Source organism: Gymnogyps californianus, chromosome 11, assembly GCF_018139145.2.
Source record: "Gymnogyps californianus isolate 813 chromosome 11, ASM1813914v2, whole genome shotgun sequence".
NCBI classification, from domain to species: Eukaryota; Metazoa; Chordata; class Aves; order Accipitriformes; family Cathartidae; genus Gymnogyps; species Gymnogyps californianus.
Window position 1 is genome coordinate 1,385,895 of NC_059481.1, and position 22,264 is coordinate 1,408,158.

Here is a 22,264-nt window from a genome sequence, read left to right on the forward strand (position 1 = left end):
CCACCTTCCCCCCCCCCCCAAGCCCAAGGAGCAGGGCAGGCCGGCGGGTGCTTCAGCTTCTCTTTATTGATGGAGAGTTGTGCTCTACCACCCCAGGGGCCCGTCGGAGTGCAGGGTGAGGGAAGAAGGCTCTGGCGGGGCAAGGGGTGGAGGGAAGGAAAACACGACTAACACACGAGATGACGCTGCACGGGGAGCACGGGAAGCTCTTCGCAGCCCGGAGGTGGGGGGCACCGGGACCCAACACGCTTCTCCTACCCCCACCCCTGAAAAACAAACCGGCTGAGAGGGGGCTGGAGTCACCCGGGATTTGGTCTGTGGGGAGGTTTCTGGCTGCACGGGAGGGGGGGTGAGTAGCAGCTTCCCTGGAGCGAGGAGGGTTACAGCGGAACCGTTGACCACAAGTCGCCTCTCCCCTTTCCCCGTCGCCCCAGACCAGGGCAGGGAAAGGGACGCGTCACACCCTGAGGACAGTCACGAGGAACATCATGCAGGAACCTCCTAACGCTGACTCCGACATACATCGGGGGCAGGACTTCACTACGGGGAGAGGTTTTTAAAAAAACTAAACACTTCAAGTATATTTTCTTTCCTTTTTTTTTTTTTTTAGTGATTTAAGGTCTCTCTCCCCCCTGCTGCTGCTGCTGCACTGGGTGGTGTTTAGCAACCTACATCCACTCTAGGGAGAAGGAGAACAGCGCAAGCGATGGCTGGTCTAAGGCGAGGGGAGAGGGGAGCGGAGGGGAGGGGGGAAAGGAAGGTGGTCGCTGGTCAGAGTCAGTCGCTCAGGGAACCGGCACCACGCGCATGGTGTTGGTGTAGCCCGAGCCGGGGCGCCAGCCCGTCAGTACGATGACCAGGTCGCCGCTCTTGAAGAACCCACGCGCTTTGCCTAGGAGAGAAAGAGAGGGAGGTGTCAGGAGCTCGGGTCCCACCGGCGGCAGCTCGCCGCAGGGGGAACGTCGCTTGTCACCCACTCCCTGCGCCACCCAGTCCTGTCCCACGGCAGCCGCGGCTCTGGGTTGGTATCAAGACCCCATCCATCCTCCTGCTGCCCACCCATCGCCTCTGCTTTGGGCTCCTCTGCGCCACGGAGCTTGAAATTCAACAGCACAGGATTTGGAGAGGGGCCGGAGAAAGGAGTCACCCCGCTCCGGGCTTCTCTCGTCTCTCAGGAGTGAAGAGCATCGCGGTTCAAGCGTTTATCACGTTAAAACCAACCTGGGTTTCTGCTGGAACCTAGTTTAAGGCAGCCGTGACAAACCCGCTCTCCCATTTCCCCATCGGATGCGGTTGTGCTTATGCAACTGCCGCCCCAACCGTTTCCCAATCGGATACCGGCACCACACCGGCAGCCAGTTCCTCTCCCTTTGTCACCGGTCCCCATCAGTAACCCCAAAACCACCGTCTGAGGTGCTCGGGACCACCGTGTCCCACCAGACCGTTCCCCAGGGGAGGCTGGAGCAGCGTCACTCACCAACATTCATGCCCAGGTTCACGCGGAGGTCCACGTCCTCCGCCCAGGCGTCGTGGGCTGGTTCTTTGCAGAGGACAGGGAAGATGCCCCGGTAGAGGTGGGCCTGGCGCGCAGTCTGGTCATTGCGGGTGACGGCGATGATGGGAGCCCGCGGGCGGTACCGGGACACCAGGTGTGCTGACCTAGAAGGAAACCAGGCACGAGGTGAAGCACCGCGTTACAGGCACGGCCGCCCGAGAGGAAGCCTGTGCAGAGCCAAAGGGAGCACAAGCAGCGGCGAGGTTTGCCTGTCACCCTGGAGGGCTCCACAAAACCCCTGGAGGGCTCCACAAAACCCCTGGAGGGCTCCACAAAACCCCTGGAGGGCTCCACAAAACCCCTGGAGGGACAGAGAGGATGACCACAGGAGATACCGGCAAGAGCCAAGCTCACCAACGAGCTTGATGCTCTGCTGAATTCCCAGTCAGGGAAGTGGGCGGACCACCACCAAAGGCCGTCCCTTGGTGACAGTCCCTACTTCCAGTCTCGTGGTGAAAAAAATCACCTCGCCTCCGAGTTTAGGAAGTGCCATCTGGGTGTTTTGGTCACAAAAAAAACAAGCCTTTATTTGTCTCCGTTGCTATGTTAAGGTGGCGAGGTGCCATTCATTCCGGCCCCTGCAAGCAGTCCTCGGCATCTCAATGGGGCTCCCTGCAAGTTCCCTCCGTTTTGAGGAGCTCCCGGTTTCTGGGATGGAAAGAGCCCGTGCCAGCGGCGCTACCCAAAGCTTGCCAAGGAGGAAGCCATTTGCCTCCCAGCCACGTTCACCCGCCGAAGCCAGCGAACAGGCCGGTTCCTCCGCACAGAGCTCTGCTCTTGCGCCCAACAGGAAGCAAATGCAACCGGGGCCAAAATTTATACTGGGAAGTTGGGAACAGAGTCGTTAAAAATGCCTTAAAATAGCAAGCGGCACGCCCTGGGTGGGGACTACGGCTTCCCTTTCCCTGGGCACTGCTTACAGAGGGCATCTGCAAATAAATGGAGATTAAAACTGCAAGGCCATGGCATTTACAGCTCCATCTTTCCGACAAGCGTGCCACTATCTCCACTAGCTTTTGCAGCCTCGTTTAGTGGAGCCAAGCTCAGCAATATTTCGATTCAAAGATTGCTGCTTAAAAGTAGGCAGTAGCAGTCTGCTCAAAGCACCCAAACACACGTGCCAGCTCTCAGACAATCCTTCCCACGCTGTCCAAGAAGCCTCCCGGTAGCTCTAGGAGATCCAGGTACTCAAAGGCTGTAACAGAATCCACAGCTAAAAATATTCAAATATCAGAGTTCAAATCTCTTTAAAAAGGTCAAATGTAAGACTGGAACCTTTTACAAAGAAACATTAGAAGCACGAGGGTATCCAGAAACTCAGTGCTTATGGTCACTCCTCACGTCTGCAGAAAGTGGCTGCTTCAAATCATTTTTAAGCTGTAAATTTAGGTGAAGGATTCACCGACGGTCCAGATCTTCAGGTAGACCGTGCCCAGCGCATATAATCACATCTCTGCTGCTGCACTATTTCTTTGGTCCAAATCCAGTGCAAGAAATTCAGATTTTCTTCCAGAAAGCAGTCTGAGACTTATGGTCGGACGTGCTTTGAGAGTGGGCAGTTCCTCTAGTTCTTCCATCTAGTTCCTCTAGATGGAAAAGCTGATCAGCAAGGCTTCAGCTCCCTTTCCACAACTGGAAGAGCGAGTCTCTACTCGGCAGTTGTCACCGTCGCTGGACCGAAATCCCAAACTATATAGTCCCAGCGCGTCTGCATTGCTGTCTCTCACCTGGAGCCAAAGCACTGAGCTCACCTGAGAGTGCAGGCAGCACTCGGCTGCTGGGTGCCTGCCAGATGCCTGCCTGTTCCGTGAGATTACTCGCCGGCAGGCATAAGGAAGCCGGTAAGAGGAAATTTCCAATGCTTTCAGTTTCCCTGCCTAACAGCTCTAGGCTAAGCAGTCCCTCTTCGCCCCTTGGGCTTAGGCAGGCAGGGCTGATGCCTGAAAGGTTCAGCGAGGGACCAATAATTTGGATGCTACTGTGAAAGGCCAAGGCCTCGATCTGAAAAAAGAAAATACAGTCTGCATCCACTGAACTTCTGCCTTAAATCGAGGATTTCTTGCCAAGGAGTTTGAATCGAAGCTGCAACACTTATTTTCCCTTGACTCTTCCAGCCAGCGGTGCTGGCAGAGATGCCACTCGCAACAGCGAGGGGAGGCAGGGCTGGGTGCTGATGCCACGCCGGCAGAGGCAGGCAGAGGACCTCAGAGGTTACGTATGTTTGAGATGTCTGCCCATCTCCCGAGGAACCGGCGCTGCAGGCAGGCGGCCTGGGCTCTCGGTCGCTGCCCAAACCCGGGCTTCGCTGTTACGGCTCTAGTCTTTCAAAGCCATCTTTTTGCGAGTCTCCTTCCCCCACCCTGTCACGAAGTGGGCTCGACCTGAGGGAACCTGTCACCTCCTACCTTCCAGACTTGGTGAGGACAATAATGGCCCCGCTGCAGCACTTGAAGGACGCTTCCACAGCGCCAACAGCGGCGGCCTCCGTGGGATCACAGTTCAGGGAAGTCAGACGACGCAGTTCCTCAAACAACTGCCTGTGAAAGATGGCGGCTTCGGCCTCCCGGGCAATCTATAAGAGCAACACGCATTCGGGAAGACAACACTCACGTCAGTCGCTCGGGGCGGCACAGGGTAGGGCGAGGTGCTCTATCAGCAAGGTGTCACACAAATACCGTCAGCTTTTGACATTAAGAGTTACCAATTAGCAAGCCCAGATTTAGTTCGACACGCTGGGGTGATGGCCGCAACGTTCAGCCACCCGAACAGCACAGCTTTACAGAGGAACCGTTCGATTCTCAAGGTTTCTTTTCCGAATTGGTGGCACCTACCGAGTCACCTCACCCTGCCGAGCCCACACTCAGGTGACATTCATGCCAACTGCCAGGCACTCTCGCTCTGCTCCTGCCTACCTGGAGTCCCTCCCTGCCACAGAGATGAACTCAGCTCAGACCGCAGCAGTTATGCAAGGCTGATACCGTAGCAGCGAGCTGCTTGCTAAATATTTGCAGTGTTAGAACGGAGCGTGTTTTTACTCGTGGAAAGAACTGGCAGCAAGCCCCCTCTCTGAGCCCTACCTGCCGGACTCGGTCAGAACTATCAGGGCTGGAGCTAAGCACTTAAAAGAGGCCTCCACTGCGCCTACTGCCATGGCATCAGCAGGGTCCCTGTTGTTAACATTGAGGCGGAAAATTTCTTCGAACAGCTGACGATGAAACATTGCGGCCTCAGCCTCACGAGCGATCTGCAGGCCCGAGTAAGAGGGAAGGAGGAGAAGAGAGGAAAGAAAAGAAGGAAAGATATACCAGAGTAACATAAGATCACGTTAATTTGCTTCATTGTCATAGTAATGCATGCAAGAGGATATTAAAGGTCAGGCTGTGAAACTCTTTGGCTCTCAGGTTGTGAATTTGTTGAATGCAACTCAGTCTAACGTGCCACAGCGGCGCTGGCTGGTCCACCACGCCATTTAACTGGCGGGCCCTGGTCACTGGGCAGGCATTTCAAAGGTGGCATTCTTGCTATATTTTGGAGTCCTTTCAGAGCAGCCAAACGCAGATTACTTTTCAAGGACCACAGCAAGCCAGCTCAGTCAGGCCGCGCTTTGTTGCCGCTGCTTATTACTTCCTTGAGAGACTCTCATGCCATCTACCTGCCTCTGACTCCGCAAGAGGCAATCCCTGTAGCTCCGTGTTTTCCCCTTCATATTCTCCCAACACCACACAGCACCGCTAGAACAGTCTTCATGGAGCCAGCACGCTAGCAATGCACTTTGAATGTCACCCCTGAAGCTGGGAGACTGTCTCTCTCGGCTTCATTAGATTTAGTTTAACTTGAAAGTCAATAAAGATTTAGTTTAACTTGAGAGCCAATGAAGTTTCACCTCCAAGTGCCGTACCAACTTCCCTTTTGGTAATAGAGAAATAAATAGGAACAAGTCTTCCTTATAGGGTTGTCACAACGTGTATGTCGGGGTGTTTGTACAGTGCCAGACGAGAGGTGGAGAGGCACAACTAAGGGCTTTCCGTTCAGGCTAAGCATTTGCAACAAGTTCAGTAATCTATTCATCCCAGTACGCCGGGAACCACTCACATTTAAAGACAATTCTCATCTCAGAAGGCTGCGTTAGCCCTTGACAACCCGATAAAGAAGGCTTGCAGAGACTAGAAAAGCATGCAAAGGTTGGTCATCTTTTCAAGGACAACTTCATTCAGTTACTCCAGAAAGTGAGCAGCTGCTACACAAAGTGTGACGAGTTGATGTTTAAGCAGAGACTGAAGTGCCCTTATAGTGAAAGCTTTGTAGTTAGACCCCTTCCAAATAAGAATTTTGCTACTCTAGTGTTAATGAATCATTTTATGTGATGCTAGGAATTATCCCTCTTCCACAGATATCAGTTTAAGCCAAAGTAGTTAAGCATCTTATGTCTAAAAATAACAGGACACATGTGACAGGCAGGAACAGCACTCCATGTGCCAACTCTGGTCCTAAAGCAGTCAGTGTTGTTACTGCTGGCTTTATACTTGCCGTTAGATAAAATGGAAGTATCCGCCTCAAAACACTTACTCCAAATGCAAGAGCTGGTAGCCAGGCAGTTTATCTTCAGCTCCTGGTCCAAAGGCAGGCAGCTCTGCGTAACACGCAGAGTGAACCTGAGTTCAGAGGGAAGCCTGCATTCCCCAGTTGTAAGAGAATACGTGTATACACGTGCCGGCTTTGACAGTGGTAGGGCACAGCAATTCTTAACGCCACGTCACAGCTAGCTTTACTCACATGGAAACGGCCAGAGCATTTCCAGTTGGTACACAGGAGGAGATACCAGGGTGGAGATGGGGGAAAGGAAAAAATGGAGCGGCTATTTAAACCTTGGTCCAATTAGACAGAATGGCCAGGGCAGCATTTGAAGATAATTGTGGATCACGGACTGGAATTGGAAGGAAATGCACTCCCACAAGCAGGAAACAGCTTGCCCGATATTTGGAAGCTTGCTTCCAAAGGCACATGGCATTTTTGTCACAGAGATGCCAGCTACTGAAGAGCAAGCTCGTTTCTATGAGGCTAGCTGGAAAGGGATTGCTAAGCGAAACCACTGCAGAGTCCCAGCAAAGCTACTGGGACAGGCCAGGGATAGAGAGGTCGAGTCTTTTAGAGAGGTGCAAGGACACTATATAGCGCAGACCCTGATCGTTCTCAGCATCACAGCCCACATCTGCTGTCTGCACCTCACTACAGAGGGAGCTTTACTTGGAATAATCCTGCAGCAGCACAGGATAAACAAATATATAAACCCAAACGGATACCAATTTCAGGCCAGGGAATGCATACAGGAGCCGCTCTTTACCAGAGGTAAGGTGCTCTCTCCCTGCTATGACCACTTGGCCACTTCAGATGGAAATATTCATCTGCTCTGGCCATGCTGCAGATTTTCAGACCGCGGTTATTCAGGGCAGGGCTTCTCTCGACTAACACCAAGTGAATTAGCTCAGATGAAAGGTCCTGACTGTAGGGGGACGTGCTCCTACCGTCACAGAGTTGGCACCTTGCTGCCTGTGCTATGTTACATTAAATAAAGCGAATCCGTATTTGCTCCTCTGCACGGAGAGTTAAAACCTTCAGTATTTCCACGGGGGCCTGGCAGAGTGAACACCACTATTCCCAGGTCTGCAGGAAAAAGGAAACACGTGCAACGGACCCCGAGCTCAGGCTACAGGTACAATACAACCCGCCTGAGTCTAAGAATTAATGCCAGAATGGAAATGCAGGTGCAAGGTTTGCTGCAGCAAGTTTCCAACTCTTGGTAGAAAGTCAACCCTTGTGATTGAGGGGGTGAAAACTGAGGAAGAACCTTTTAGGTGCACCGTTAGTGTTCAGCCTGTAAACCAGCAGTCACTGCCCAGTAATCATCAAGTCGTATTTTGCATTTGCAAAAAACACCACTCCATATTGACCAGATTAAGGTAAAAGATATTTACATAATGCACTGCAAACAAACACTAGCTGAGTTGATTAATCTATATAACCTGAATTGCAAATAAAACTGGTGAGAGTTATATCTGGTGAGAGTTATCACTACTGTGATTCACAGCACTGGTAACTGGGGAGAAGCAACACTTGTAGACACTTGACATCAGGCTTTTTATCAGCTGAAACACGAGCTGGGTGAACTCGAAGCAGAGCAGAGGTTTCTGGCAGTTCAGGCATGTAAAAATATGGTGCTGTCAGTACTCATGCAACAAACACCCCCAACACCAAGCGCACCAGGTGCTGAATGCAACAGCGCTGTAAATCAGACTCACAAGCCTCCCCTGCCCGCCCCCCCGCCCCACGGAGGAGTCAGCCGATACCTTTCATTATCTAGAGATAAACTGCTTAAGCAGCTCCTTGACCTTGGAGAAGTGTAAGGCATTTAATATGCCAAAACAAATAGGGCATTTGGAGAAACTCATACCAAGGTAACAGCAAAAAACCCTTTATCCCAGCCTAAACAAAAATTAATACGAGAAATTTGAAGTTTTAGATTTCAGAGCACTGCAGAGCAGTTCTCAGCTCTGTCCAACAATAGTTTGTAGGGTTTCAGGCCCTCAGGACCACGCTAAGTAAAGAAACACCCACAGCGGGAGTGCGAACAAAGTAATCGCTGCTTTGGGCTGCTAGGTGCTGACACCTAGCACCAGACACGTTTAGATCTTCAGGTGCCTGGCTCAGATGGAAGATGCAGGGTCACAGAATATTGCTACTTTCACCTGCGGGACAGGCCCCCCCACCAGAGCGAAGGCAGTACTCACAGCGTGCTGCATGCGCACAGCCTCGAGCGGGTAGTCTCCCTTGGCGGTCTCTCCGGAGAGCATGATGCAGTCCGCTCCATCCAGGACGGCATTAGCAACATCGCTGCCCTCGGCACGGGTCGGGCGAGGTTTCTTGATCATGCTTTCCAGCATCTGGAAGAGAACAAATCCAAAGAAATCAAGACACTACAAAAGGAACCAGCTGCTTTTTCACTAGCACGCTTCAATATACTTTATAGATAAGGCACAAGACAGGATGCAGCCTAAGGACTCTGGGAGAAGAGTTCTCCTGTAGGTACAGGACAGAGAGGGGCCTGGTCCCTAACCAGCTTGGAATTAAAAGCATCTACCAGCGAGAAAAACAAGCCATTTCATTTTGTACCTGTTCTACATTTACTCCTTTTCCAGGGAGATTTAACCCACACAACATCACAGACAAAAATACTCCAACTTTCCAATTTAACGTTTCAGCACAGGGCTTGGTCCAAGGAACTCAGAGCTCTTTAGAGCAGAGCATTCCATTAGACATCTTTATGGAAAGCTCAAACCCAGCCATATGTTCCCAAATTAGCATCTAGGGGGTTGGTTTTTTCATCTAGAAACAGGGAAAACAGCAAGGTCTGCACCACCTAAAGTCATCTTCATCCAACATAAGATTTCAAATTCTTCACATAACACGTACAGGCTAGTAAACTCAGAACAGCTACCACCACCAGCCTCCTAAGCACCTACTCTGAAGAGAGCGGAAAACAGGACAGCTTTCCATGAGGTTAGCTCTTCCTACCCCCTTCTCCCAGAAGCTAGTAGAACTCCACCAAAGCCTGGCCAGTTCTCCTATCTTCCTCAGGTGCTCAGCTTTCTCCCGGCTGCTGCTCACCACTGGGCAAACATCACTCATTTCCTCATGAAACACCGCCTGAGGCAGCGTTTCAGTTGCATTTCAGTAGCAATACAGGAAAAGGAAGAAGCATACGCCACTGTAAACCCAGAACCTTGTCTGACTACTTTCTAGAGACAGTTTTCACTTCCGCAGCCTGTGCACAGAGCAAGCACAGCCAGGAAACCAGTCCTCCCAGTGCCTGAGGACTGTCTGCACATGATCCCTACTGGAACCAGTGAAGCTGAGCATCAGCTCTCCCTCCCTCACTAGCAGCTCCCAGAATAATAAGGAGATGGATCTTTTACTCAGCTCCTTCTGATGCTGCAGTGTGGGCGCATCTTGTAAGATACTTGGGAACCTTAGCAAGTCTTCTGTTAGACACAGATGTGCTGCCACAAGATGCCAAGGCAAAGCATAAGCCATTTTTTCCCAGAATGTGTTTAGTCAGCCCAAAAGGCTCACGCTGCATGAAGTTTTGAGGGCTAAAACCTTCAGCAGCCACACAAAGAGGTCCTGTAACCTTACTGGGGAATATCCCAAACACATCTTTGAAGAAGTGCCTCAAGATGAGCTATTCAGCTATGAGCAAAACCTCCTTGCTCTTGGCATCTCACTCTCTAGCGAATGCTCTCAAGCCATAACAGCTACTGACGTTCGCACCCTGCCAGACTCCAGCAGTTACGAGCTAGCGTTGCGTTTCGAGTACCTGAGTGGCACAGATGATGGGTTTGCCAGCCCTGTTGCAGCGCCCAATCATCATCTTCTGGGCGAGGAAGACTTTTTCAGCGGGGATCTCAATTCCCAGGTCACCGCGGGCCACCATAATGCCATCGCTGGCCTCCATGATCTCATCAAACCTGACAGCAAGAGAAGAGGTTCGTTACCCCATTTTGTTCTGCGAAGCACCTTCCCGTCTGTTCTCTCCTCCCCCTCTGAAAGAGAGCACGGCTCTCAAGCACAATACGCAGCTACGCTGCCGGCACACGGGCTTACCACGTGCCATTTTGGTATGCTGTAATGCCAAGGTAGGAGGAAGAAAAACAAGACCAAGTCATAGCATGTATAAAGTGCTATATAAAGCACTATATAAAGCTTTCTAAAGCTATACAAAGACAGACTGAGAGGAGCATGAGTTGATCCGAGATATTTTAGTCTGATAGTTTGTCACAGACATGGTGATTCCCATGCATTAGCTCGCTGATTTGCATCCAAACCAGCAAGTTTGCTGAAGTTTGAACTCACGCTCGCTACGAAGGCTATTGCAGATTTTTCAGGGATGCGGGGAGACTGTGACACTGTCCCCGTGAGCTCAGGGCACGTGACAGTTACACATCCCACTGCTCATACCACAGCTACATAAGTCCCACACACATGGCATTAAGTGACAGCCTGCATTACCACCCCGTTACTCCAACTAGTAAGTTTTCTGCTCCTGGCAAGCCAGAGACCAGGACAAATCCTGACTACAGTGCAAAGGGGCTGTGCTCTTCTGTTGATACAGGGTGACAGACCTGCGATGTCACCTGCACAAAGCTCACCTGCGCACACCCTCGTGGTTCTCGATCTTGCTGATGATCTTGATGTTCTTTCCCTTTTCCCCTAGCACCTTCCTGACAGCATGGACGTCAGCAGCTTTGCGGATGAAGGAAGCAAACACCATATCCACATTCTGCTCCACACCGAATTTTAGGTCCTGAATGTCCTTTTCAGAGACCGCAGGCAGGTCGACTGCAGCACCAGGCAAGTTCACTCCCTTCTTGCTGCCGAGCATGCCGCCGTTCTCGATCTCCGTCATGACATAGTCCTTGCCTGCAACAGATGTGTTCCCATGGTCAGTGTTTACCGGCAAGCTCCCCGCTGCCAGCTCCCACATCACCTCCCTGACTGAGAACAGCAGGGCCAACAGCAACCGCACGTGATAAAAAGCACATCGTTGCTCCCTTCAGAGGATTTATGTAACACACAAGCTTGCAATTTACCCACGGGAGCACAACAGACGGGTTTAAAACCGCTTCTACGCTGTTCTGGGAGAAGACGCCATTTGTTCCGTGCCGGAGGTTGGGATTGCCTCCCCCAAAAAAGCTACCAGGTTGCACTTCTGCACACAGGAGCCCTGTAATACCAAACTGAGCACCCCAAAAGCCTCACCTCGATCTCCCTACACACTCCGGGATCAGAGGCGATACCTTGAGGCTAAAGCAGCCTACGCACCACTATAAAGGGAGTATTGTGGAACTAACCTTGCTCCTACATTACCAGTTAAAGCTAATTCTGTCTCTAACCACAAAACTCAGGGTTTATGCTGTAAAACCAGTTAAATCCTGCATTAAAAATATGAATTAGCCTGGCTAAAGTATGAATTAGGCTTTGATCATGAGCACCGGTATGTCCCTACAACGCATGTACCTTTGAAGAGGGGTTTTAGATGACAGTCTAGTGAAACCCAGCTGAAGTTAGTTTTTAGAAACTTGCTACACTTGAAGTAGAGAAAGTTTTGTTCAAAGTCTCACTACAGCATTAAGAACCACGTACTCCTTTCTTTAATACAGAACTGCAAGCTAAAAAACAGTTAGGGGAGGGAAATCACAAATATATCCTGAGGAAAGAACAAACAAGCTTAGCTGGAATGGTTGTTACCCACCTTTCTCCTTAACCAGCAAGGAAATCAGACCGTCATCCACATAGATTTTGCTGCCAACTTCTACAACCTTGGTGAGATTCTTGTAGTCCACCCACAGCACGTTCTCATCGCAGCTCTCCATGAAGGCATTATCCAGGGTCACTTTGAGCGATGCACCTTTCTTGAGCTCCACTTCTGCTGTGCCACTCTGTGTGTCAAAACATGCACTTCAGCAAAACCAGTAAAAACCAGCACACAACCACCTCGCAGCTTGCAGCAGTTCATCCCAATTTTTGGTAGTTGGCTCGTTACCTCAAGATTTTTTTTTTTTTTTGAAAAGGCCACAGGCATAACATGGTATCTAGTCTCACGCGCTGAAAAAACTGGGAGGAAAAAAAAAAAAGATCAACTTACTCCCTTAATGAGTCCAGTTCTGATTTCAGGTCCCTTGGTATCCAGTGCAATAGCCACAGGTCTGTAGGTGATGGGATCAGAGGCAAAGCTCTCTGTAGCTTCTCGCACGTTCTTGATTGTGCCCTCATGATACTGGCAAGGAAAGGGGAAAAAAAAAAAAAAAAAAAGATGGAAATGTTCAGCCCATTTCTACTCCACTGCATACGAAAAAGACCACTACGTGTCCCAGGCTGACAGCTCTGCTCTCACATTATGCTCAATTGCAGTTCTAGCTTGAGAATTTAATTCAGACTGAGCTTCCAGAAAAGCAGAGTGTGAGCATACAAAGGCCTTCCCCACATTAAAGTGGAGTCCGGCAGTTATCTGGCTGTGCCTTTGGTACCCCCAGTTCTAAGCCCAGAAGGCCAACTCGAGGAGACAGCCCAGGCGCTTGGCTGAAGTGATTTGCCATCAGGACATACACATGCTGTTTGAAGATGGCCCACGGACCAACAGGCCTTTAGGAAGAACGTTTCCGAAAGCTTTGCTGAAAACCTGCCTATTCAACATGGCAGAACATCGGCAGCACTGGCAGCTGGATGATTATGTGCGTGGAAAGACTCCTGAATGCCAGAAGAATGTCGCAGCTAAGGGACTGCCACACATGGCTGTTCTCCTCCTCCCTTCAAAGCACAGAAGGGAGGATGCCATTTGCTGCACTGCCAACTCCATGACAGACTTCCAGCCTGACCCCTCTTATCAGTCCCACAGGCAAGCAGATGGACAAACTTTTTTATAACTCTTTGGCTTAAATTCCCCTAAAGATAAAGGACTTGCTAAGAAGACGTTATCCATTTAAGTATTTACATTTTATTTTGAGAGCCAAAGCAATCGCAGCCAGAAGTTGAAGACTCCAGCACCATGCACCCGGCTTCCAAACTTTCAAGTGTGCAAGGGCATTTTGCTAACGCTGCCAGTTTCAGGACAGACAGTTCTGTGGGGAAACTCCCATCCCAACTACCTCAAATGAGCTTCAGATGACCAGCAGATCAATTTACTTTACTTGCTTAAACAACATTAAGAGATAACCTTGACTGCGAGTTGTGTAACACTTGACAGACTTTTGTAGATAACAAATACCCTTTCCTCTCTCTGTGCCACAGACCGACAGCGTTTGACCTGACTCACCTGGAAACACCCAGCTCCCCCCAAGCCACGCATCCGCCTCGACACGAGCCCCGCACACCGACTTCAGTATCGCGGGGACAATAATCCAGCGCCAGGAAGGTGGGGCCGGAAAAAGCTGTGCTAAAGTTCGTGTCCACGGCCTTGGCCAGAGATACACCGCAACTGCTAACTCTTTAGAGCAGGAAAAATTTAGTTTATTGAGTGCGCAAGTTGAGACTGAGAAGGCCCCGACCCTTCCATGCACCACAGCCTGTATGGATGCAGTACAGAAAACCTGCCTGAATGCTGCTATTACGTTTATCTGGTCCCAGTCACCTGGGATTTTTCCTTTTTAGTTTGATAGCGAGAACTAACTGGCTCCTAGGGAGTCTGACTTCCTGAAGAGTTACGTATGCAGAACAGGAATGCAGGCAGAGCTGGAAGCAAAAGCAATTTTTTTTTCCTATATAAAAGGGTGGCAGCCAGGTGCTAAGGCACCTCTGTTAAAGCTGAAGCCCTGTTAAATGCTTTGGGGTGGACACAAGAACCGAAGCACTCACGACAGATGAAGGCTCTTTGGGGCTTCACTGGAAACTGGAATGTTTTGGAGGAACCAGGAGGGGACTCAGACTTAAGACTGGCTATGGCTGACAGTCAAACTCAACAGGAGATGACGGCAAGACCGGACTCTGCTGTAATCCAACCTCATCCGTATGAAATGTGCAATTAGACCTCACCCAAAGCAGAAAGCCACGGTCCCTGTCCTCAACCTCAGCTAACAAGTATGCAAACCACAGCAGCAGCTCCGCTGGCCAGTAACGGTGTGAAAATTCCCTGTTTCAGCCCGGCCCAAGTGAGCCACCCGGCCCAAGAGCCACCCAGCTGCAGGATTTGGCTACTGAGACGCAGTTATTCCACGCTGCCCCTTCTTCAGGCAGATTTTGCTAAGTGCAGCCTGTGCACCGACACTACCCCAGGGTGTTTAGTCAAGGTCTGATGGTTGTTCACAGTTAAGCACCAGACCTTTCGATTCTGACAGTGCCCTGTGGCCTTTAAAGGCCACGAGGGTGAGAGGCCAAGCTGTTACACACCACGAGGCTCACTGTGCAGTAAGTAAAGCCACCTACAGCTGCTACTGGCTACCGTCTGACATTTTGAAAGCTGGAGGGCAGCCAGTGTAAAAAAAAACTCAGCAGGAAGGCTCAGGGTGGCATTCTAGGCAACCTGGAATGGGATCCTCGGCTCCTCCAGTATCGCTGAAGATCTCATCTATTTATATCAATACGGGCTTGTCTGCCACGAATCGTGTTGATTTCTTTTGACCTTATTCTTTAAGCTCACCACACCACCTCCCAAGTACCGTGGTGCTAACCTCACGATTGCCAGGAACACAACCGGCGCAGCTGGTTAGCCGAGCAAACCCAGGAGTGCAATTCTTTCAACTAGACACAGTAATTACTTCAAATCACTAACAGTTTTCTTTTGAGACAAGGTTATTCATTGATCGCCTGCTTGCAAAACCCCCAGCAACGAAACAAGAAGCGAGACGAGCGACCGATAGTTGTGTACTCCTGCAGAGGTGCACAGCAAAACAGGGACAAACGTTCTCGGCTTCTGCTGTTAACTGAGAAGCAGCAGCAGCTTTGTACAGCGAACGGCAAGACGTGAGGAAGAACTGAAGGATTTCATGGCAAACAGTTGGCACACAAGTGTCAAATATCAGTTACCTGGCTCCCTGGTACAGAGAAGGGTGTGGAACCAACTTGAACAGCTTTCAAAACGGCTCAGAAAGCACACTTATATGTTATCAGCAATTACACAGGCTCAATAAGTACAACCAGCATGCTTCCCCCAAAAGCAGAGCTAAGTTTCACCTGCTCACACCAAGGCTGGTCTGGACTAAGCTGGATTTCCCTCTTTCATGAGAGACAGGGTCAGCAGACACACACACAGACACACACACGGCCCGGTCAGGGCCATATCAGCTCAGACCCCACCCTTACCTCGTGGGTGCCGTGAGAGAAGTTGAGGCGGGCAACATTCATTCCAGATTTAATCATTTCCTTCAGCTTCTCCACCGAGCGGGAGGCTGGGCCTAGGAGGAAGAAACAGTTTGAATATTAACTTTGTAAAAATAATGAGATAACCCACGCACACCAGGCTGTTTCATGTGGAAGAGAAAATGTATAATGGATACAGACTTGCTCAGCGCTGAAGCAGCTCCTCTCTACAGCAGCAAAGATTGTTTTAGTTTGCCTTGAGGAGCGCAGCAGAACCTACGCAGTTCTGATTTCCCCGGCTACTGGATTCACTCCTAGCAATAACACGGGTTAGGCAGACATGGGAAAGTCGTGTTCTTTCAACAGACAAGTTCAGCCCTGGCAAGGGATGAAAGCTGAAGCCTTCTGACAATTTCCCTAACAAGTTTCACCAACACAGGGGTTCACAGCTGCAATTCTCTCCTATCTAGGAATCGCCTACCGATGGTGCAGATGATGCCGGTGTTTCTTGCAATGGTTGGCTCCGAGTCGATGTCCAAGCGGCACATGTGCTCCAGGAAGGTGTCCGCCATGGCAGCATGCAGCTGCTGGGTCTGGATGAAAGCAGTCCCTGCATCGTGGTGCTTAGACATCGTCGCTGGAATCCTGTGTCTAGAAGAGAAGAAAGCGGTGCCAGGTTTAGGAATCACCCAGACTTGCTCATCAAGCAGAGACACCAACACACCCACGTGATGAATATGGAGGTAACAAGAAAGCTGCTACTGGGCCAAACTATCTTTATGTTCCTACTTGAGAGTCTTAGATACAGGCAAGACACAGTTCTATTTCCATGTCATCCCCCACGTACACCAGCCAAAGCTCACCTGCCTTCTATGCAGATGTTCCCTTCATAGCTTCTCTTCATTGCCAGTCTTCCCTTGGAGCTACACAACGCAACAAAATTCAAGCACTTGAGTGCGCAGGCAGAGATTCTGCCTCATCCCTCCCAGCTCTCGAGTCATTTCTCCTACAGGCCTCGACTGCGTTTCCCATTGCAACTGGGGACCGGGGCAGCTCGGCGCTAGCGTGACTGCAGATACGCTCTTACACGGGCAATCTTCTGCCGAGAAGCACCTAATCACGGCAAAGTCCGCCTAAGCTTAAAACCCATCCTTTAAGCCTGTACAAGCAAGTAAACTTGAGTTGATTAAACACAACACCTTGGCAGAAGACATGTAAAAGACTGAAGATTTCTTTAATACGCTCATGGTCCCTCTTCAAACTGAAGACGCTGCGGGTCTCCCCCTTCCCCTGCATTCGCCCTCACCCAGGGTGGCAGAAAACCACCACAAGGTTTAAAACTGGTTATTTTTTTCAAAGTACGGATTAAAAAACCTCTCTGAACTCAGGCTGCTTGCCTCTACAGCACTAGAGCATCCCCAGAACACCAGGAACAGCCTGCCCCAAGAGGAAGCTGAACTGAAGCTTAACTGTCCCCTGGGATGGGAGGACACTCATTTCCCAGCAGCGCTGGTACCCCCAGGCATTTCTAATTGCGCACCTCAGGTCGCACCGCAATAATTTTATTCTCAAGTAGCAGTGGCAGCTAAAAGCTGTTTGTCCTCTTTGACCTGCTCAGGCTAGATTGCTGGTGTTCAAAAAGCCCCTGGTAAGAGAGTGATGCAAGGCAGTGGCTACTGGCATGGGCAGATCACTAGTTTTGACTTCAAACAGTGGTTTGACTTCAAACTTCATCCCCTGGGCACGCAGGGGATATTCAAAGCAGGCTGCTCTTTCAGCATAAGCTGCCTTCACCTGTAAGATATGCCTTTAGCGTGGCGCTCGTAGAAACACGGGCTGCTGCTCAGCTAAAGCCAGAGATAGAGCAGGGGCTTTGTTCTGCCTGCCCCAAGCGGACAAAAAAAAAAAACCCAATAAATCACAAAATGGTGTTAGCTGCACACACCAGCTAGCTCAGTGTATTCAACTTTGAAACAGAGGCACTAATAAACCCGAAAGCTTTGTCAAAGCTAGCAGGGCTGACCAGAACGAAGCCATGCCTTTAAGGACCAGGCAGGGAGATCCCCTGCCAGCCTGCCATGTGCCTGCCTGGTGCCGCAGAGGCTCTGTTCGCGCCGACGCTCCTCCCCTCGGCCACTTCTGCTCTGCAGACCTTCCCCACGTACGTGCAGATCGTGCAGATCCTCTTGCAGGCAGCCCTGACTCACCATCGCCTCGCTCCCATGCGGCATAAAGGAGTCAGGCCAGTGAAAACCATAATTTGTCCTGGCAAAGCCTCCTTTCCCTCAGCCCTGCCAGAAGCTGCTGATTCACTGGAGTCAGTACAAGAAGGTCTGCCCACATAAAAAGCCCGACAAAGTCCCATTATTATAGGAAAACCCACTGGTCAGCCCTGAAACATTGTGTTTTAGCCCTCTAACACTTGCTGCTGCATCCTCCGACACCTGCGGAGCAGCGCCGGCTTCTCTAGATGCCAAAAAAAATAAGCCTTTGCTGGGAAATCACCTCCGCGCAAACACGGGCGAGCAGGTCTGCGCAGCTTCTGGGAACGAGAGGAATACGAAACAATGGGATCCCGAGACGGAAACTGCATCCAGAGCATGACTTGGAAGTTTTTAAAAATAGGCAGGCTAGTTCTCCCTATCTTGTGGAAATCCCCCACCCACCTAAAGTCTTTATAAAAAAAGAGAAACGAAAGTTAAGTTCCCAGTCAGAACCCTCTTCACAAGATTTTCCAGCAGTTCAGTGAGCTCAGAAAAATTAGTCAAGAGACACTGTGACCTTGTCCAGGGGCGAGAGCAGAACCGCAGCAGCCAAAAAGTATCCCAAATACCCATCTGCCCGCAGCACCGTGCCCTGCTACCAACAAGTTTCACTTTTTAATACTTCCTCCTGCCTCCCATTACCATGTATTTACAAAGCATCGACTGAATTCTACTGGCAGGACCAATCTTACAAATATAACAGGAATGTCTGGCATTTCCCACTACTCCAGACTTGCTTTTTTTAAAATCAGAGGAGCAAGGACTTCAAGGACGCCCAAAGACACAGAGCACTCAGTCTGGGCTGAGCGAGGAAGGGGGGTAAGCAATACCCTACAAAGCCTGAACGTTTCCAGCACTGAATAAATCTGAACTCCCTCCTCAAGGAATAATGATTAAATCCCCAAGTTTATTACTTGGGCTGCCTGCGTTTCAGGCAGGGCGTCCTGAAGATGTCTGGGATCTCCCCAGCTCTTGAACATTCTAGAAAGAGCCGTCTGACGTCAGGACAACCGGTTCTGCAGTAGCGAGGTGACTAACTCCAGCCAGCTCATCCTGCAGTCGGCTGAGAGAAACCCTAAATCCACGGCACCTCCGGATCTGCCCTCAGGGATGGAGAAAGGAGAGGTGGCAGCAATCCCCACCCCGGGCCAAGTCTTTGCTGTTATCAGTGACAAAGGGAAGTGGAAACTGCACTGGCGAGGCCTCGCAGGGACTGTCCCCTGGCAGGACCGGCATTAATCACCTCTGCGCCAGACAAAGATGTTTTACTGCCTGTAAAAGTTGCAGGCAGGCAGCAGGGAGGCTCATGGCGGGTGACAATTCGGGTTTTATTGGTCAGCCTCACTTACACAACCCCACTGACGCTGCAGAACAAGGCTGCTCATGCCCAGTGTCCCTGGCCAGAGGCAGAAATGGTTTGAGTTAGCACTTATATTTGAAAAGGGCAGGGTTATGAAACCGGGCAGGCCTTCAAGATTCCCAAAAAAGCCTAGAAAAACATCAGCTTTATTCATTCCAGAAGCTAAAGGCACTCAACAACATAAAAATCCAGCTCTGCAGCAAAGCAGGCTTTTAATATAGCGTGTCAACCCCTCTCCCAGAGAGGGAGGACAACACGTTCTTCCCTGGGTGGCTGTTGCAGGAGGTGGCGTCGCGCCGTTACGTAAGTACAAGATGGCCATCCCAAAATGCCATCTCTTTTCTGCAACGCTGGACGGGACCCAGAAGCCACCACCTGCTCCCAGCTGGCGTATGCTCTCCCTGGCAGCGAGCCGCAGCTCCACAGGAGGAGAGACCCACAGCTCCGCAATCGAGATGCCTCTCCAGCTTTTGGGAGTTATGGGGGCCGGGAAGGTCAGGCCAGCCCGCACGGCACTGGGCGACATCAGCACTTTCCCTGCGTGCAGATGGATTAGCCTTGCCTTAGCTGAGCCTGCTCTCCCGGGAGCGCAAAGGCATATAGGAAGCTTAACAAAAAAAATTAAGCGAGTCGAATTGACAAGCATCAGATATTTGGTGACAAGAAAGACTTCTCTCAAGGGTATTTGTAGTGTGGGCACACCTACTGACTTAACCTTGCAGTGTGTTGCTCTGACAGAGGACAAGGAGCCTTTCAGCCTGGCCCCACACCAGCAGAAACCACCTAGCTGCCTTCAAGGAAACTGTAAAAATCTTTTTTGCATTATAAAAGAAAGTTTGGTTTTGCTTTTTTTTTTTTTTTTTTAACATTTAAATATAACTCTAGGTGGAACTATAGATCCTTCTGCTGCATCCCCAGCTCCAGGATGGGGATTTGCTGCGCACCCAGCTGTGGGCGGCAGCGACAAGGTACTGCAGCCCCATTCCCTACGTGCCATCCATCACCGCACGCTGCAGCGGCCCCGGCACCATCTTCCCCCGGGGGAGAACAAGGGCCTCCGGCTGGGCGGGAGATAAAGGACTAGCACGTGGTCCGGCCAGCCTGGGAAACATTTTGTTTCTATCAAATTAAACTATCAGCTTGGTGCGTGGAAAGGGAATTAATGCCGGCGTTGGATCACTCCAGCTAACGCCAATAAATTAAGGTTTTCAGAAAATTTAGGGCTCTGGGCAGATAAAGAAGTAGGTAGTCAAGAAAAACGCAGGCCGCTGGAGAAACGGGCTCGGAGGCAGTGCCACAGTCTCCGCAAGCTCGTTATCTAGTGAAAGTGAAGTTTCTCGGAAGGGTTTCGCAGGCAAGAGTCCCCGCTTCAAACACGTGGCTCGCAGCAGAGCTTCCTGCCTCGCAGAAAAGGCCTTCATTAATCTGGTGACGGTTTGGAAACGAGCTGGCATCAGCATGACCCATTAGGCCATCAAACTTGGCCTAAACTCCTCTAAATGAGCCTAAATTCTGCTTTGTAAATGGGATGTCGGGCATAAAATTACATGCTTAGGACTGAATTTTTTTTAATTAAGCACTCCTGGTTGCACAACAAGCCCTCAAGTTTCCCTGGAGGTATCTGAGTAACCAAAAAACCTCTTTGTCATCCAACCTTTAGGCCCAGGTAAGTCACGATTAGCAGCAGCCCTTCACAGGAGCAGGACGAAGCCAGAAAGTTAAGACATTAACATTACAAAAACCTCCGCCAAACACTGATTTCTGTTAACCTGGGCCTCGCCGATAACTAGTTGCCTTATCAGAACAAAGCAGGTTTTTAGAGCTTGCCGTCTACTTTTATTAATCTGAGGAGACGGTCGGGAGGTTGCCATTGTCCACCGACAAAAGCACTATTCATGCCCAGATAGCCCTGCAAAGAGGGTTTAAACACGTTTCAAAGGTTTTCACAGTTCAAGGGACAGTCCAAATCAATCGGACTTGTTTAGGCAGGCATAATTACGGGAGAAGATTAATTCAGAAGGGGCCTTCTCTGAAGGGGGGGGTGTGGGGGGGGAGAGGAATAAAGAGGCTGCAGCATCAGTGGTGAGTTTAGTGAGCCGTACACTGATTTAAGCTAATGCCCTTCAGAGCATCGCCGCGGCTCTTACATGAGAGCAGCCACGGGGGGGGGGGTGAGGGGGAGGCCGGCAAAGCGCTTCGCTCCGTCTCCATCTGACTCAGCCTCCCAGAAGACTCCGGTTCAGCCCCAACCATCAGGAAACCGGGAGAGATGTTGCAATCCGGGCCCCGCGCTCCGTTTTACCGCACCGCTGCGGTTTTACCGCGTTTCCCGCCCGCCCCCCACCCCAAACCTCCCCCTCCACCTCCGGTACCTCGCCTCAAAGACCGACCCCCCCGTCGTCGTCCCCCGGGCACCTCGCCTCAAGTACCGACCCGCCGGTGAGCGGCTGCGGGCGCGATGCTCCGAGCGGCGCTGGGCGGGACGGTTCCGCGCCGCGCCACGTGCTCGGCGCCGCGAGCCCCCCGCACGCGCGCACCCCCACCTTCCCAGGGGGCACCGCGGCCGCGCTTCTTCCCCCCCCCCCCCCCGCCCCTCAACCGCCGCCTGAGGGAGACCCTCGCCCGACGGCGGGAACGGGGATGATGATGATGATGGCGGCGGCGGCTGCAGCGGCGGCGGCTGCGGCGGGTACCGCTGCTCGCTCGCCGCCGCCGCCCGCTGGCCCTCAGGCCGCCGTTACCTGCCGCCGCCCGGCCTCGCCCCGCGCCCGTCCTCCTCGAGAGCCGCCGCTCCTCTGCGCGCCGCCCCGCCGCCCCGCCAAGGTGATCCCGGCCGGCCGCAGCACCGCCTCCCTGGCCCCCCCTCCCCCCGCGGATCCCTCCGCCGCCCGCCCCGCGAGGGGGGGACGGGGAGGGGGGTGGGGGGGAGGAGGCGGGGCGCCGGGACTCCTTTCTCCGGCGGACGCACAGGGCGCGGAGGGAGACGCTGGGAGGACTCACACTCCCGGCCGGCCAATGAGGCGGCGGCGCACCCGCCGCGCACGCAGCCGGAGAGTGGCCGCCGCCTTAAAGGGGCCGCGTCCCGCCGCGCCGCTCTTAAAGGCGCCGCGCCTCGTCCCGCTGCTCTTAAAGGCGCCGCGCCCCCCACAACTCGCAGCACCTCCACCCGCTCCGGCGCGCTGGTGGGCACCAAGGGCTGGGGTCGCAGCTCCTCTCCCCGGGGCGGGCAGCGGCGCTGGG

At 51.7% G+C, this 22,264-nt stretch overlaps 2 protein-coding genes across 5 annotated transcripts in view; one reads left to right on the forward strand and one right to left on the reverse strand.

Moving 5' to 3' along the window:
• Window positions 1-43: 43 nt before the first annotated feature.
• On the reverse strand, window positions 44-21,817 carry PKM (pyruvate kinase M1/2). Of its 4 annotated transcripts, none has more exons than XM_050903685.1 (11): window positions 21,766-21,817; window positions 15,882-16,051; window positions 15,404-15,495; window positions 12,255-12,386; window positions 11,862-12,048; window positions 10,759-11,029; window positions 9,927-10,077; window positions 8,341-8,493; window positions 3,961-4,127; window positions 1,478-1,659; window positions 44-892 (listed from the first exon to the last, which is right to left on the reverse strand). In XM_050903685.1, exons 2-11 carry the CDS (start codon window positions 16,030-16,032, stop codon window positions 786-788), a joined length of 1,593 nt encoding a protein of 530 aa, XP_050759642.1. In that variant the 5' UTR covers window positions 16,033-16,051; window positions 21,766-21,817; the 3' UTR covers window positions 44-785. The 4 variants fall into 4 exon arrangements, with proteins under 4 accessions (XP_050759642.1, XP_050759644.1, XP_050759641.1 ...); XM_050903687.1 differs by lacking the exon at window positions 21,766-21,817 and adding an exon at window positions 21,440-21,458 and having other exon boundaries at window positions 15,882-16,037; XM_050903684.1 differs by lacking the exons at window positions 3,961-4,127; window positions 21,766-21,817 and adding an exon at window positions 4,633-4,799.
• Window positions 19,480-22,264, forward strand: part of PARP6 (poly(ADP-ribose) polymerase family member 6) — a 12,847-nt gene continuing 10,062 nt past the window's right edge. The window contains exons 1-3 of the mRNA XM_050903483.1: window positions 19,480-19,518; window positions 20,685-20,690; window positions 21,755-21,847. Coding sequence (XP_050759440.1) covers window positions 19,480-19,518; window positions 20,685-20,690; window positions 21,755-21,847 — 138 coding nt within the window. The remainder of the gene's footprint in view (window positions 19,519-20,684; window positions 20,691-21,754; window positions 21,848-22,264) is intronic.